The sequence below is a fragment of the Nicotiana tabacum genome, chromosome 10 (genome assembly GCF_000715075.1).
Source record: "Nicotiana tabacum cultivar K326 chromosome 10, ASM71507v2, whole genome shotgun sequence".
Taxonomy (NCBI): domain Eukaryota; kingdom Viridiplantae; phylum Streptophyta; class Magnoliopsida; order Solanales; family Solanaceae; genus Nicotiana; species Nicotiana tabacum.
In genome coordinates this window covers 61,484,962-61,500,936 of record NC_134089.1, presented here as the reverse complement: position 1 = coordinate 61,500,936, position 15,975 = coordinate 61,484,962, and the positions used below count along the sequence as shown (strand labels likewise).

At 38.8% G+C, this 15,975-nt stretch overlaps 1 protein-coding gene across 2 annotated transcripts in view; it reads right to left on the bottom strand.

Annotated features, from left to right (window-relative positions):
• Positions 1-15,975, bottom strand: part of LOC107776854 (N-terminal acetyltransferase B complex auxiliary subunit NAA25) — a 51,635-nt gene that overhangs the window by 14,253 nt on the left and 21,407 nt on the right. For both annotated transcript variants that reach the window (XM_075222908.1, XM_075222909.1), the window contains exons 11-16: positions 9,964-10,040; positions 4,217-4,291; positions 3,870-4,062; positions 2,734-2,853; positions 1,923-2,061; positions 1,746-1,786 (exon numbers count right to left, since the gene is read on the bottom strand). In XM_075222908.1, the coding sequence (XP_075079009.1) occupies positions 1,746-1,786; positions 1,923-2,061; positions 2,734-2,853; positions 3,870-4,062; positions 4,217-4,291; positions 9,964-10,040 (645 nt within the window). The remainder of the gene's footprint in view (positions 1-1,745; positions 1,787-1,922; positions 2,062-2,733; positions 2,854-3,869; positions 4,063-4,216; positions 4,292-9,963; positions 10,041-15,975) is intronic.

Sequence of the window (15,975 nt, the reverse complement as noted above, 5' to 3'; positions counted from 1 at the left end):
AGAATAGTATCAATAATATTTTCTCCTGTGCATTCTCACACTTAATAAAATAATTTAGAGACATTTTCAATCAATACTTTTAATCTTTTTGCTGCCCCATCTTTTAAAAAACTAACAAAAAGAAATATGCGGATACGAAGAAATGAAAATACGAGACTAACGCTAATAGTATCGGCATATAAATAAGACACTACCGCTTAACCACTACCCTTCTACCCTAATTCTCAACCTCCATACCTTTCTATCAAGGGTCATGTCCTTAGTTAGCTGAAGTAGCGTCATGTCACGCCTAATCACCTCACCCCAATACTTCTTGGGCTTACTTCTACCTCTCTTCAGCCCCCATAGCCAACCTCTCAAACATCCTCACTGGGGCATCTATGCACCTCCTCTTCACATGCATGTTCCATCTCAATCTAGCTTCCCTCATCTTGTCCTCTACGGGTGTCACTCCTACCTTTTCCCGAATAACAACATTCCTTCTCTTATCTAACCTGGTATGCCCACACATCCATCTCAGCATCCTCATTTCTGTCACTTCCATCTTCTGGACATGGGTTTTCTTAACATGCCAACACTCTTATCCCATATAACATAGTAGGTCTAATCACCACTCTCTAAAACTTACCCTTAAGTCTTGGTGGCACCTTCTTATCACACAAAACCCAGAAAGCGAGCCTCCATTTCATCCATCCCACTCTAATACGCTGTGTGACATCCTCGTCAATCTCACCATTACCTTGGATAATACATTCGGGGTACTTGAAACTCCCATTCTTAGGTATGACTTGTGAATCCAGCTTCACTTCCACGTCCGCATCATGGGTCACGTTGTTGAACTTGCATTCTAAGTACTCTGTTTTAGTCCTGCTTATCTTCAAACCTTTTGACTCCAGGGTCTGTCTCCAAACCTCCACCCTCGTGTTAACACCACCTCGCGTCTCGTCAATTAGTACTATATCATCCGCAAATAACATGCACCATCGCACCTCCTCTTGAATGTGTCGCGTCAGAACATCAGTCACCAAGGCAAATAAAAACGGGCTACGCACGGATCCCTGATGCAAGCCCACCGCGACAGGGAAGTGTTCCGAGTATCCTCCCACCGTCCTAGCCGAGGTATTAACGCCATCATACATATCCTGGATCACCCTAGTATAAGCTACGGACAAACATCTAACCTCCAAACACCTCTAAAGAATCTCCCTCGGAACCTTCATAAGCTTTTTCTAGGTTAATAAACATCATGTGCAAGTTCTTCTTCCTATCCCTATACTGCTCCACTAGTCTCCTAATAAGGTGAATGGCTTCTGTGGTCGATCGCCCTAGCATGAATCTGAAGTGATTCTCGAATATAGATACACTACTCCTCACCTTAACTTCCACCACCTTCTCCCAAATTTTCATGGTATGACTTAGCAACTTGAAAACAAAGAACCCGCTATTAGAAAAAGAAAGCAGGTCAAGTTTAACTTTTATCAAGGAAATATTGATCCCAAAGAGTGAAAGAACGCATAATGGCAAGTATACTGCTGCTAGAATTAATGAGGACCGTCTCCAACCCATCGTACAAGGACGAGTAATGCTTAAGGAAGATTTTGCGTCAAAGTTCATTTTTAAGTTACAATGTAATTAATCTTGAAACGGAAGTTTATAAATTTTTATCTTGAATTGAACTCTTCCTCATACATCCCCCTTGAATAAACATCATTAGTGTATGCAATATTGAAGACAAAAATTCGTACCAAGGTCTCTTGAGTGCAATAAGATGATCCTTCAAATGGCTCTGCACACAAAGAAAAGCAATCATTTTTTAAGACAGTATGTATGCAGCAAACTATGTGGAAAGACAAAAGTTCTACCTGCATGATACAAATAATAAAGTTGTCAAAATCATACGATCAGGTGCATCATATACCAACCTAAGAGATAATTTTTGTCACAAGTTGGCGTCCACCAGGGCCGCAACTGCAATTCTTCATTGAAGGTCAATGATTTGCTTCCAATTTCATCTGAGAGTTCAAGAAACTGAACTCCATGTTTCAAGCTTTCTAGAATGCCCTAAGAAATCCCAAAAAGAAAATCCGTCACTGAAATATTAAACAGTTAAATACAATTCAAATACCCCCCCTCCTTTTGTAGAGCTTTTAGTTTTTTTTGGTGGAGCTTTTAGTTAGGGAAGCAAAATATATCTCCTTACCTCCCAAATATATATACTACCCCCAAAACTTATTGGGAAAAGTCTGTAAAAATCCATCAAAATTAACAGCCATATAGCACATTAATCCCTTTGACTTTCTTCTTTTATTAGATCATAACTCCACATTACTTCTGAAAACAAGTGCTCTCCTAAAACCAATAGCTTTTGACCAACTCGACCATAAGCTCTTTTTATACAATTGGAGATAAAAGTAAAAAATAAGGAACCATACGCCCATTTATTAAATTATATTATCTAATCAATTCGTGAAGCTAAATTGAAAAGATAACAAAAGAAAGAGTTAAAGGGGAAGAAAAGAATGTATGCATATTGTTCTTTTTTGACAAAGTATTTCAAGTTTGATGGATCTATCTATTGTTGCACTTTATCGAATCAACGGGTATCTCAAGATAAGGTGAAATAGATGTCAAATACCCCAGGGCTAAAATGGTTTTCAAAGGCATTGCAGTTATAAACGTGCAACAAAGAAGTGTTCAGAAGAAAAACCTAAAGTGACATGGAAAAAAGGTTACCTCCTCTTCTTCGATGTTATTTGCTTTCTGCTTTAACTGCAGAATGCTTTTTTCAATCTTTGCCATCATGTACTGGCTAGATTGTTGCAATCGCTCCTTGAACTGAACAAACTCAATAACCTAGAAAATTTACAAATGAAAATATTGTTACCATTATGCCTATTTACTGAATGCTTTATTAAATTATTCTTTTGTTCAAAGAAAGGAACCATTTGAAATGATATTAAAAAGAGAACAATTTAGTTATAATAAGCATTGTGAGCCTCTAAGAAGAAAATAAATATTTGTTCCATCAATACCCTCTCGGAACTCGCATCACAAGAGCTAAGGTGTCCAAATATAGTGAAAAGTACTTCCTGTTAGCCTTTCTCCTCAGTTGCTATAGCCAGAGGAAAGGTTGACAATACAGTGGAAAGAGAAATTATTAAACCCCTTCTATGCGAAAATACTCCCAGAACTACTAAAAACAACTTAACCTTATTTTACTTACTTTGGGAGAAGATGCAGACTATACAAATAGAGGTAAGAGAACTCATGTGCCATTTAAGGAAAAAGGTAGTTCACAAGTTCACTGATTATCCGTTTACCTCCATCAGGTTGACCTTCAGTTAAAAGGCTACTTCCGACATTGAAGCAAGAAAATAAGGGACAAATTTCTATATTTCTGTGAAAGAATTAGATTTTCTCATGATAGGTACTCCTGCATCATGCAGCAAAGCCTAGCATTTGTTCATCTACCTATCAAAGACACAATTGATATAAAGCTATGATTTAACAGCACAATGCACGAACTAGAATCTGCCAATATGGGCGTACAGATATGGTGTAAATTGCATGAAACTTCTGCGCATTCTGGGAGCTTGGAATACATCATCAATTGATTTCAAATTTTTGGTAATATTTTCATTTTATAAATAATGTCTCGCTAATATTTTTATTTTATAAATAATGTTGGATAAATCTTGCAACCATTTAGTTTCCACTGGTAGAGAATCCATATTACAAAAGAAAAGCATTTTCTTAAAGCCGAGATCCGTTGTATTTCCACGAAACCCACGCTAACCCAGCTTGAATTGAGACGGTAAATTTAGCACTACAAACACCGAAGGAATGATTTTCGTAGGTCACAAACTTACTTTAGAGTAACTCCGATGACGATATGCAAGAAATGTAAGATCAGCAGATTCTCTGAAGTGATCATCCATAAATCTTAGATAATCCCTCAAAATATCTGTTGAATCAGCCCACAATGGCGATGATAACATCTGTGGCAAAATATGGTGCGATACACTTTCCAACAATATGTTCTTGACGTCCAGTGTTTTATACCTAAATAGGAAGAGGAGAACTGTTATCATACAAGAAACATGGAAGCTTCAAAAATGGTAATCCCAAAGATTGATTTCCCAATGACAGAAATAGAACATATCACAAACATGTAATGTACAGATTTCTGGTGAACAATGAGAAAAAATGATCTTACCATTCATAAGCCAATGGAAGAGAACTCCAGTGAGAGTACAAATGCAACAGTAAAATCTTGTACTGCCAAATATGTCTGTCAACCATGCATCATAGATAATTTGTCAGGGAAAAAACAACATTTCAAGAGAAGCTAAGCACTAAAAATATACAATGTATCATGAAGGATTATCAGAATTCACATCAGCACAGTTCTCTAGTTATATGATAAGGAACTGAAGTTATTATAGCATATGAATTAATAGCAGTAACTCTATTGGTAGAAAAGTAATAGTAAAATTTATTTCCAAAGTAAAAGGAAAAAGATAGGTAAAGTACAGAAATATAAGCTTCATGTTTCCTGCAGTAGTTTTGAACATGTGCCAATTGTGTAACAAGAACAAAGAACATTAAGGAATCATTCTCGGTGGGCCGTCCTCTCTTAATCTGCACTAACCTTCATTTTTCTCAACTGGTTATCTTAAAAAATCTTCCCTAAGACCAACTTGTTAGGTCTGCGAGTCCATCACACGGTTACGATTCCTTTTCCATACAACTCCAGTACTTTCAACAATTCAAATCTTAAAACTTTGATAGGTTTTCTTCATCATACTAACTTTTCACCCATTGCTTTTATATTTTCTTCGATTATAATTAAAAGTCAAATTAACATCATAAAGTTGAAAACCGTCACATAAAATGGGATGGAGTACTATTTCCTTTTCAAAAGCATCTATTTTTATTTACTCTTGCAGTTTTTTTTTTTTTTTGATGAAGTAAGGGTGATTCATGAATAGGCATCCAGAAGATGCAAAAGATACAAAAAGGTAGATAACTAGCTCCAGTACAAAAATTTATGCTAAGAACAGGGAGCTAATGAAATCCACAAGGTGGCCTGCACTAGTTACAGGGGAAAGATGAATCCAGCTAAATAGATTAACTAAGCAAATAGTCTTGAGGGAGTAGGTTGAAGCTGAGATGCCATCAAAACACCTCTGATTTCTTTCCGTCCAGATACACCAAAAAATTGATTTACTCTTGCAGTTTTTTTGTAAGTAAGAATATAGCTGAGGCATGTTTTATGTGGCTAGTTACACACAAGGCTTCTCTCACTTGAATCAACCTGAAGCGACTGGAAATGATGATATGCAGCAGATTTGTACAAGGAGAAAGAGAACAGCAATCATCCTTTTATGCACTGCGCAGTGTGATGCCTTGCTCCGTGAAAGATTTGTTGTTCAGTTGAGATTATGGTGGTATTAGAAAATCTTTGAAAAGAATATGGAACACAATGCCAGCTTGTGTCTGCTGGGTATCATGGGAAGAAAGGAATTCCAAGTGCTTTGAAGGAAAAAGCAACCCAGTAGAGTTTCTAAAGTACAAATGTTTCTGGTTTTTGCCGTTCTGTTGCAACACTCATGATGTAATGATGAAGACGGCATGATAGAGTTCATCAACTCAGTACAGGATCCCTTTCTTTTATTGTTTTTGTAGGGGGGTTCTCAAATCTTGTAACTCACAAGCACCGTCTTAGTGCTTGGCTGTTGACTTTTGTAATATCACTACTTTACCAGTTTCAGAAAAAAACTATAGCTGAAGTTCAAAAGATTAACTTTCTCGAATGATTGAAAAGACTTATTCCACAATGCAAGTATGCAAACATATACGTCACTCGTGATGTATTTGACACTTGAATATTGCATTACAGCAAGTTCCTAATGTAGATGGATACAGAAACCCAATGTAAAGGTGGCATTTGAATTGGGAAATAGGCTTCTTTTTAGTTTGGTTTTGGTCGTTGGAAAAAATTTATGTATTTTACATTTGCTTCTGAAAGAATTGGGCCTTTATGCAATAAAATGGCTAAAGAAAAGGTTAATAGACAGAAATAGACATAATTATGAGTAGTGGTGGCAAACGAGCAGGTCGGGTCGGATATGGGACGGGTCGAAAACAGGTCATGCAAAAACGGATAAATTATCCGACCGACCCATATTTAATACGGATAAAAATGGGTTAACCGGCGGATAATATAGATATCCATACTATCCATGGCTTCTTGAATATGATCACTTTTTGGAGAAATTCCTAGTCTCCCAAACTTGAGGAACCCCCAATTTGAGGCTTTACAAATGTAAAAATTAAACTCATTAGGTATCCATTGGTTATTTATTTTCTAAGTGGATAATATAATTCTTTCCATATTTGACCCGTTTTTAAAAAGTTCATTATCCATTTTAAAAAATTAAACCCATTTTTTAATGGATCATATGGGTGGATAACTGTTTTCTTTTATCCATTTTGCCACCACTAATTATGAGAATCTGAATTACTTAAGAAAAAACAGATTTAGAAAATTAAAGAACAGCTTAAGTAGAAAAGGGGTTGTTCTATTATTAGAATACATCCATTTGCCTTTTTTCGCTTTTTTCCCCTAGAAACTACTGTACATAAAAAATAAAATAAAAAAATGTTTTGGTTTCCCACGTTTAAAAAAAAAAATTGTTGTTTGGTTTCAAAATCAAAACCAGCTATTCTCTCGAAAACAGGAAATATAGTTTGGAAACCAAGTAGCACACTCTAAGAATTGGCAATGGCATCTTAACCAGACTGTATAATTGCACAAAAGAATCAGTAAAATGGTACATGTTTATGGTTCTAACAGACCATCTCTCCCAGGTATCTGCTAAAATCAAGTTTGGATCTAGTTTTTGACCTACATGAATATTAGCACCTTAGCACCAAATTCCATGTTTCCTTGGGCAACTTTCACTATACCCTTTGTATCCTTCACAGACTTTCCTTTCTTGAGTTGCAAAAATTCAGACTTCAAGGACAACTCAGTTATATCTAGCATAAGTAGCATTGCTGATCTCAAGAAAAACCACTCTTACTTTTACCTCTCTTCACTACACAAGAAGATACCAAACAACCCAATCCATTCAAATCCAACACATAAGTATTCTTTTGTACAACACATAAGTATTCAAGCATAAGTAGCATTGATGCGCCTCATTAAGTTTGACCATTCTGTTGTATGTCTCAATCCTAAAAAGGTCCAGATTGGTTACATGAAAATCCTCATTTGACCATTCTATTTTTTTTTTTTTTTTTGGAGAAGGTAACATAAGTTATATATAAGATACAGTAACCCTTACCACAAAGATTGTGCTAAGACAACAACAACAACAGTATAATCCCACAAGTAGGATCTGGGGAGGGTAGTGTGTGTGCACACCTTACCCCTACCTTGAGAAGGTAGAGAGGTGGTTTTCGATAGACACTCGGCTCAAGAAAAGATGCAAAAAGAAGCAGATAACAAGAAAATCGAGGCGAGAGAAACAGCAGGTAGTAATAGAAATCTAAAAAAGAAAAGGCATGGCTCACGACTGCCTACTACCCTTCTACTCTAATTTTCAACCTCCACACTCCCCTATCAAGAGTTATGTTCTTGGTAAGTTGAAGCAGCGTCATGTCCTGTCTAATCACCTCCCCCCAATACTTCTTTGCCCTACCTCTACCTCTCCTCAGGCCCATCGATGCCAACTTCTCACACCTCCTTACAAGGGCATCTGCGCCCCTCCTCTTCACGTGTCCGAGTCATCTAAGCCTCGCTTTCCGCATCTAGTCCTCCATGGGGACTACGCCCACCTTGTCCCGAATATCTTCGTTCCTAATTTTATCTAGTTTAGTACCGCAAATCCATCTCAATATCCTCATTTCTGCTACCTTCATCTTCTGGACATGGGAGTTCTTGACTAGCAACAAACAACCCCATACAATATAGTCTGCCGAACCACCACTCTGTATAACTTACCTATGAGTTTAGGTGGCACATTCTTATCACACAGAACATCGGATGCGAGCCTCTATTTCATCCACCTACCTCCGATACGATGTGTGACATCCTCGTCAATCTCAACATTCCCTTGGATTACTGACCCAAGGTACTTGAAACTTCCTCTCTTGGAGATGACTTGTGTATCAAGCCTCACGTCCATATCCTCATCATGAGTCACATCATTGAATTTGCACTCCACGTATTCAGTCTTGATCCTGCTCAAATTGAAACCTTTAGACTCCAGTGTCTCTCTAAACCTCCAAGCTCGCGTTAACCCTGTCCAAGCCTCATCAATCAATACAATGTCATCTGCAAATAGCATACACCATGGCACCTCTCCTCGAATGTGACGTGTCAGTGCATCAATCGTCAAGGCAAATAAAAACGGGCTAAGGGCTAATCCCTGGCATAACCCCATCACCATAGGAAAGTGTTCTGAGTCTCCTCTCATTGTCCTCACTCGTGTCTCAACTCCATCATACATGTCCTTAATCACCGTAATGTAAGCAACAAGAACTCATTTAGCTTCCAAACATCTTCATACCACCTCCTAGGAACTTTGTCACATGCCTTTTCTAAATCAATAAATACCATATGCAAGTCCTCTTCCTTTCCCTCTGCTGCTCTACTAATCTCCTTACAAGGTGAAAGGTTTCGGCAGCTGAACGCCCCGACATGAATCCGAACTGATTCTCGAAAATAGACACACTCCTCCTCACCCTCGCTTCCACCACCCTCTCCCAAATTTTCAAGGTATGGCTAAACAACTTGATACCTCTATAGTTGTTGTAATTCCGGATATCACACTTGTTCATGTACGACGGAATCATCATGCTCCAGCTTCATTCTTCGGGCATCTTCTTCGTCCTAAGAGATTACAGCAAATCACAGGACCCCCAAAAAGAGCAAAAACCTAGTCTTCTGGTAGTTACAAGGCCCCAATGATGTCCACTATAGACTCTACATCTTCTACGAGAGCCTCTTTACACCAAAAGTGAAACAAAAATATACGTTCATCTTGATCTTCTATTCAGAACTAAATCTATCTTCAAAGCATCTACGGTTCCTTTTCATCCATATTGTCCACCAACTACTTGGACAATGCTCCACCATTTCTTCTGCCTCAGTTGGATACCTGGAAGAATTGTAACTGCTCTACGTATTCCTTGCACTGCGACAACACTAATGAACCAGCCATAGTCATTGTACTTTTTGGCACAATAAAAACTAAAGACATGACCGCGACACTTCCATCTCCTGATATCATTCTCCTTCCCTTCTGAAGTGATATGCAAGAGTTCACATATCCACAGTCCTCATGAAATTTGTCTTTCGCTCCACCCACTCATACCAAATCTCTGCTCTATCTTTGTTCTCTGTAATATGGAAAGACTTATCACCAATATTGGACTAGATGATGTTATCCATGATAAAAAGAAAGAAAATGAAGTTTTAAAACAATCACCAAGGAAACGGATAAAAAACTAAGTTAATCCACGCAACCAGACATCTCACAATAGGGACATCTCACAGTAGGCACAACTCACTTGAAAGAGGTTTTGGACTCTATCCTAGTGACTCGCTTTTGAGAGCATTTTTTCAAACTTATAAGCAGATGAAAATCATACTACTCTATTTTAAATGTAAATATTCAAGAGTGACCAAGGTCTGCTGGTTAATAAAACATATAGATCAGCAAAAATGTGCATAAAATCAAAGTTCCTTACTAGATCTCATGACCCTCAAAATTAGTAAGAAAATCAAGAACAGGATCCATTAGTCAAGTCTACAATATTTACACATTTCGTGTAAGCCATACATCAGTTAACATGTCTTTATTTTTTTGTTGTATTCAAGAAAGATATACATCTGACCAATGGGATAGCAAATGTAATTTAGAAGCCATATAAAAATTTAAATCTTCTAACCTTCGTACTGCCAAACCAAATTCCAAGATCATAATTGATTCCACCAGATATCCGATATGCCTAGTACGCCAAAAGAGCTACAGCCAGGGGAAGAAGATTCATCAGTTAGACAGTTCCACAAGATACTAACAAGCTTTTCCATTATACACGAACAGAAAGAAAAATATTGACTTAGCAATTGGAAATTATGAAAATTCAAATCACCTTATAGTCAAACACATACATAAGCTGAAAGCAAGCAATACACAAAAACCAGTAAACGCACATTTGGTCAATCTTCCAAAACCTGCTTATTTTGAGAAACACTTTTGCCAAAATGGATTGTCAAAGAAGTACTTGGGGAGAATAGTAGTTTGTATGTGGCCAATCCATTTGAAAAGCACTTACTAAGTACTAGAGGAATGGTTTTGTTTAGCCAATCTTTTCAAAAAGTGATTTTGAGTGTCAAATTATGAAGAAAAAAACATCTAAATATTCGCTTTACAATTAGTATCATTTAAATTTTTTAAATATTTATTATAAAAAACTTAATTATGTTTTTTGATTTTACTTGATTAATATGTAAAATAAAATCACAAATACATTAAAGCTTCTATTTAATATAAGTATACTTAAATCAAGGTAATAATATTGAACATCACAAAATATATACTCCCTCTGTTCCAGTTTATGTGAACCTATTTTCTTTGGTCCGTTCCAAAAAGAATGACCCCTTTCTAAATTTGGTAATAATTTAGCTTAAACTTACAATTCTACCCTTAATGAGAAGCTTTTATAACCACATAAATACTCTGGGCCCCTTTTTGACTTATTTAGGACCACAAATTCTAGAAGTCTTCATTTTTTCTTAAACTTCGTGCCCAGTCAAACAGGTTCACATAAATTGGAATGGAGGGAGTAATTATTTAATTTTTATATGATCATTTAAATATATCAAATTACATCACTTAATATAATATATATATATATATATTGGTCCTAATACACAGATCGCACTCCAACTTGCACGTTTCGCACAGCTGGCCCTTGTACTTAGACTTTCCTCGGCTAAACACCTTTGTTTGGTAAGGACAATCGCATAATGAACGCCTATAACTGTTGGTCATGCTTATCATGCTTGTAAGGAGCAGCAAAAGTCGGGCTAATCATGCTTGTGAGGAGCGGATGTGGTGATAAAAAGAAATTAAAAGAGGGACAAAATATTCACTTCTTTTTCTTTTCTCTGTCTTTTCCTTCCATTCGTTTTCCCTTCTCCTTCCCGTCACTTCCTCTCCCCCACCCCCTTTCTGGAAAAGAAGGCCCTCTCTTCTTTCTTCACTTTTTCACCAATTCACCAACAGTTAACAAAGCACCTATCTCGTACATCCAGAAAAGGAACCTAGTGATTAATTACCAAAAGGAGCTTCGTAGAACCCATTTCATTCACCATCTTCACACCAATGTTATCAAAGGCGCGCTTAAGCGCTAAAGCGAGGCTCATAACATGTTGAGCGCTTCACGTCGCTTAACGGGCGCTTCAGGTTTTGTCATCAAGGCTCTAAGGCGTACTTTTCCTTACTAACAAGCGTAATACGTAAAAGCAGTGTTATCAAAGGCGAAAAGTGCAAAAAAGCTCTAAGGTGTGTTGGGGCTTTAAGCACAAAGCGAAAATAAAGACTGGGCTTTAATGAAAAAAGGCGCAATGGGAAAAAAGTAAAAATATGCATGTAGTCCAAGACTAATCATTATAAGCATGAATAACAAATATATGGACAAAGAAATTAAAAAAATTCACGATAAAGTGAAATATCAATTGTTTAAGTTCGACTTTTCAGGATTACACTCATTGGCAAGGAAAAGTATGCCTTAGAGCTTTGACGTGACACTAAAGCGCCCACAAAGTGAGGCGAAGCGCTCAACGTGTTTTGAACCTCGCTTCAGGGCTTAAGCGCGCCTTTGACAACACTGCGTAAGAGGCGACACTAAAATAATTGATATTTCACTTTATCGTAAATTTTCTTCAATTTCTTTGTCCAGATATATTTGGTATTCATGCTTATAGATATTAGTCTTGGACTACGCCATACATATTTATAGTTTTTCTGCATTTGTGTGTTTCTTCATTAAAGCCCACGCTTTATTTGCGCTTTGCGCTTAAAGCCCCAACAGACCTTAGAGCTTTTTTGCGTTTTTCGCCTTTGATAACACTGTTTCACACCGCCTCCTTCGTGAACAACCCACAACCAAAATACATGCACATACATTTTTTATGAAGTAAGATACTGCATTAAAGGTATCAAGAAGATGCAAAAAGCACAAGAAAGAAGTTTAGTTGTTCCTAATACAAAGTTTTCCTAGGTCAGAGCCTGAAGCTAAACAAAAATCAAAAAAATGGTTGTTAAGCTATAGTGAGAGAGAGAGAGAGCCAATAAAATCTAGCAGGGAAATATATCATTTACGAGAAATCGTTAGTATCGTCAGTTGGTGCTTTGGAGTTTGCTAAGCGGTTCTTCGTACACGGAGTGACTAAGGACTTTTTTCCTGTCTCCTCTCACATGTTAAGATCCTTAGTTAGTTCCATATCCCTTGTTCCTATAATGAGGGCTATTATGTCTAAGGATCTTCCATTGTCGTATCGTTTACGGGAAGCTAGGTACCGGGTGTATACTCGACGCTACGCGCTTCTGCTTAGTATGTCGTTTATATGCTTCTTAATAAGCCAGAGGCCCCTCTTTTTTGTTCTTCTTTTGCTTGCGCACCAATCCAGGGGCTAAGGGACCCAATTCTTAAGACTCAAGATGCAACTTACGGGCCAAATAGAGCTTACCTACGGCACCTGGCTTTCTCCGGCGAGCTTTCTATCGTAAATCCAAAGACGCCCCAAGACAAGGTACAACTGTTGCTGCTATCGGTCTATCTCATATTCGCAGAAGAAGGAACTTGCTTAATGCCGGAAGTGTAATTAAGTAGGCGGCTGGTCGTAGAATAGCAGGATAATGTGGACCTCCTTGTGATTTACTTGATCGTCAAGAAGGCTGCAGAGGGTTTCCGTATATAAGGGGGACCTTTATCTCCTAAAGCTACTCATTAGGGAATACCGGCCAAATTAATCTGTCCGCCGCTTTCTTTCATAACAGAGCCGTTATTCCCGGCTGGCATAGAAGTCTCTCGCGCGGGCGAAGGAGATGCATTTCTGGTACTGGTGGTATTGGACAAGCTCTAAGGGAATTAACAGGTTCATCAAACACTTAGATTTCATGGTACAATTAGGAGTTGAAATGCCATCAGAACTTCTGCTATTCCTCTTTGTTCATATACACCGAAAAATGCATGTTGGGATCATTTGCCAGATCTTGATGGCTCTGTCAACTTTCCAAGAGTTTTTTTTTTTTTTTGATGAAATAAGATTCTTCATTGTAGGCATCCAGAAGATGCAAAGTTACAAGAAGAGATTGAGTTAACTCCATTACAACAAAAAACTTAATCTGCTTAGGGAGCTAACTCAAAAAAACAAAAGTAAGGAAATAACTGAGTTAAGCTAGACACATAGATCCAATGAAATCTAGAAGAGGAATTACATTATTTACAGGTGTTAGAGAACTCCAACTAAATAGTTGCACGAGGCATTTGGCTTTGAGAGCATGCATAGAAGTTGAAATGCCGTCAAAGCATCTGTGATTTCTTTCTTGTCAAAGGCACCAAAAAATGCATGCTGGGATTATCTTCCAGACTTTCTTGATGGCCCTTTCAACTTTCCAACTGCTCCAACCTTCCACTGCTTCCCTGATGCCTTGTGGTTGTGTCCAGCTTATTCCCAGGATAGAAAGAAACATATACCACATGTCTGCTGCCACTGGACAATGTAAGAATAGGTGGTTGATTGACTCAGAACTTTGCTGACATAGGTAGCATCTATTTACTAGCTGGAAGCTCCTTTTGCAGAGATTGTCTTGAGTTAGGCAGGCTTCTTTGAGTACAGTCCAAGTAAAGCAGATAACCTTTGTTGGAAGCTTTGTATTCCAGATGAGCTTCCATGGCCACGAGTCAATGATTCCATTATGCTCACACATGCTTCTGTAGCCCATCTTCACTGAATATGGACTTGAGTCACAACCAACCCATCTGATTCTATCAGGGATCTGCTCATTCATAGTGAAGCTTCCCAGTCTACCAAGCAATGTAAACAAACTACCCAACTCCCAGTCATGCATATTCCTTCTGAAAAGTGGGACCCATGAGTTTCCTGATCTATATTGACTTATTGTAGAGTTGGGATCACTAGCAATCTGAACCACTAACTGTTAGATAGTTATTATGTATAGTGTCCCACATTGGGAAATAGATCTCTACTTCTATCTAAACAATGTATATAAATAGGTATTTTGTAAGATACTTTAGGTAATATAATATCAATAATATAATTTTCCCATACTTTCTCACATGGTATCAAAGAAACATCCGGGACAGAAAAGGCAGTCGTCGTGTGTCTTTCCAATAACCTTCCGATCTGATTTGCGCCATCTTTGTTTCCGTGAATGTTGTTCGAAAAGCAACACCACCAGCAGGTTCCTCAGGTTCCGGCGAGAAAACCCCAGCCAACCCCACCGGAAAAGTCCTCCCCATGCGCCCTCACGCGCCGGACAGAGGAGGAATTTTCCGGTGAGATCCGTTTCACGCGCCGGCGCGTGGGACCTGTTCCGGCCACTTTTTTGCAAAATTTCTTCAGGACAGCTTGCTCGCAAGGGAATTTCGAGCCTACACATCCAGGTTAAACCAAATTCAGTCGGCCTTTTTATTATTCGGCGAGTTGTTTGCAAATTCTGGTTTATTGACCTAGAGAAGGCGTATGACAAGGTCCCTAGGGACGTTCTTTGAAGATGCCTGGAGGTGAAAGGGGTGTCGGTAGCGTACATTAGATCGATAAAGGATATGTATGATGGAGCTAAGACTCGGGTCAGAACAGCGGGAGGTGACTCAGAGCTTTTTCCGGTGGTTATGGGGTTACACCAAGGATCTGTGCTTAGCCCGTTCTTATTTTCCCTGGCGATGGACGCCCTGCCATGGTGTATGTTGTTCGCTGATGATATAGTTCTGATTGAAGAGACGCGAGGCGGCGTCAATGAGAGGCTGGAGGTTTGAAGGCAGGCCCTGGAGTCTAAAGGTTTCAAGTTGAGTAGGACTAAGACGGAATATTTGGAGTGTAGGTTCAGCGGCATAACGGGGGAAGCGGACATGGTAGTGAGGCTCGACTCGCAAGTCATCCCCAAGAGAGAGAGTTTCAAGTACCTAGGGTCAATTATCCAGGGAGATGGGAAGATCGACGAGGATGTCGCGCACCGTATTGAGGTGGGGTAGATGAAATGGCGGTTAGCGTCTGGAGTCCTGTGTGACAAGAAGGTGCCACCGAAACTCAAAGGTAAGTTCTACAGAACGGTGGTTAGACCGGCCATGTTGTATGGGGATAAGTGTTGGCTAGTTAAGAATTCACATATCCAGAAGATGAAAGTAGCCAAAAAGAGGATGTTGAGATGGATGTGCGGGCATACTAGACTGGATAAGATAAGGAATGAAGATATTTGGGAGAGGATGGGTGTTGCTCCCGTGGACGACAAGATACGGGAAGCGAGGCTTAGATGGTTCGGCCACGTGCGGAGGAGAACCATAGATGCCTCGGTTAGGAGGTGCGAGCGGTTGGCTTTGGCAGGTACGAGAAGAGGTAAAGGGCAGCCTAAGAAGTATTGGAGCGAGGTGATCAGGCAGGACACGGCGCGGCTTCAGATTTCCAAGGACATGGCTCTTGATAGGAACGTATAAAGGTCGAATTAGGGTTGTAGGCTAGGGGATAGTCGAGCGTTTTTCCCTCTTTGTACCGGGTAGTCTGATAGAGTCTTGTCTAGGTCTGTTAGCGATCTATGGAGTGTTCACACTATTTTGTTGCTTTGCGTAGTATTATGCTATTGACCTATCACTTATTTGTTCTCTTACGATGTTGTTATTACTTTTGTGGCCTCTTTTGTTGTTACAGACCTTTTC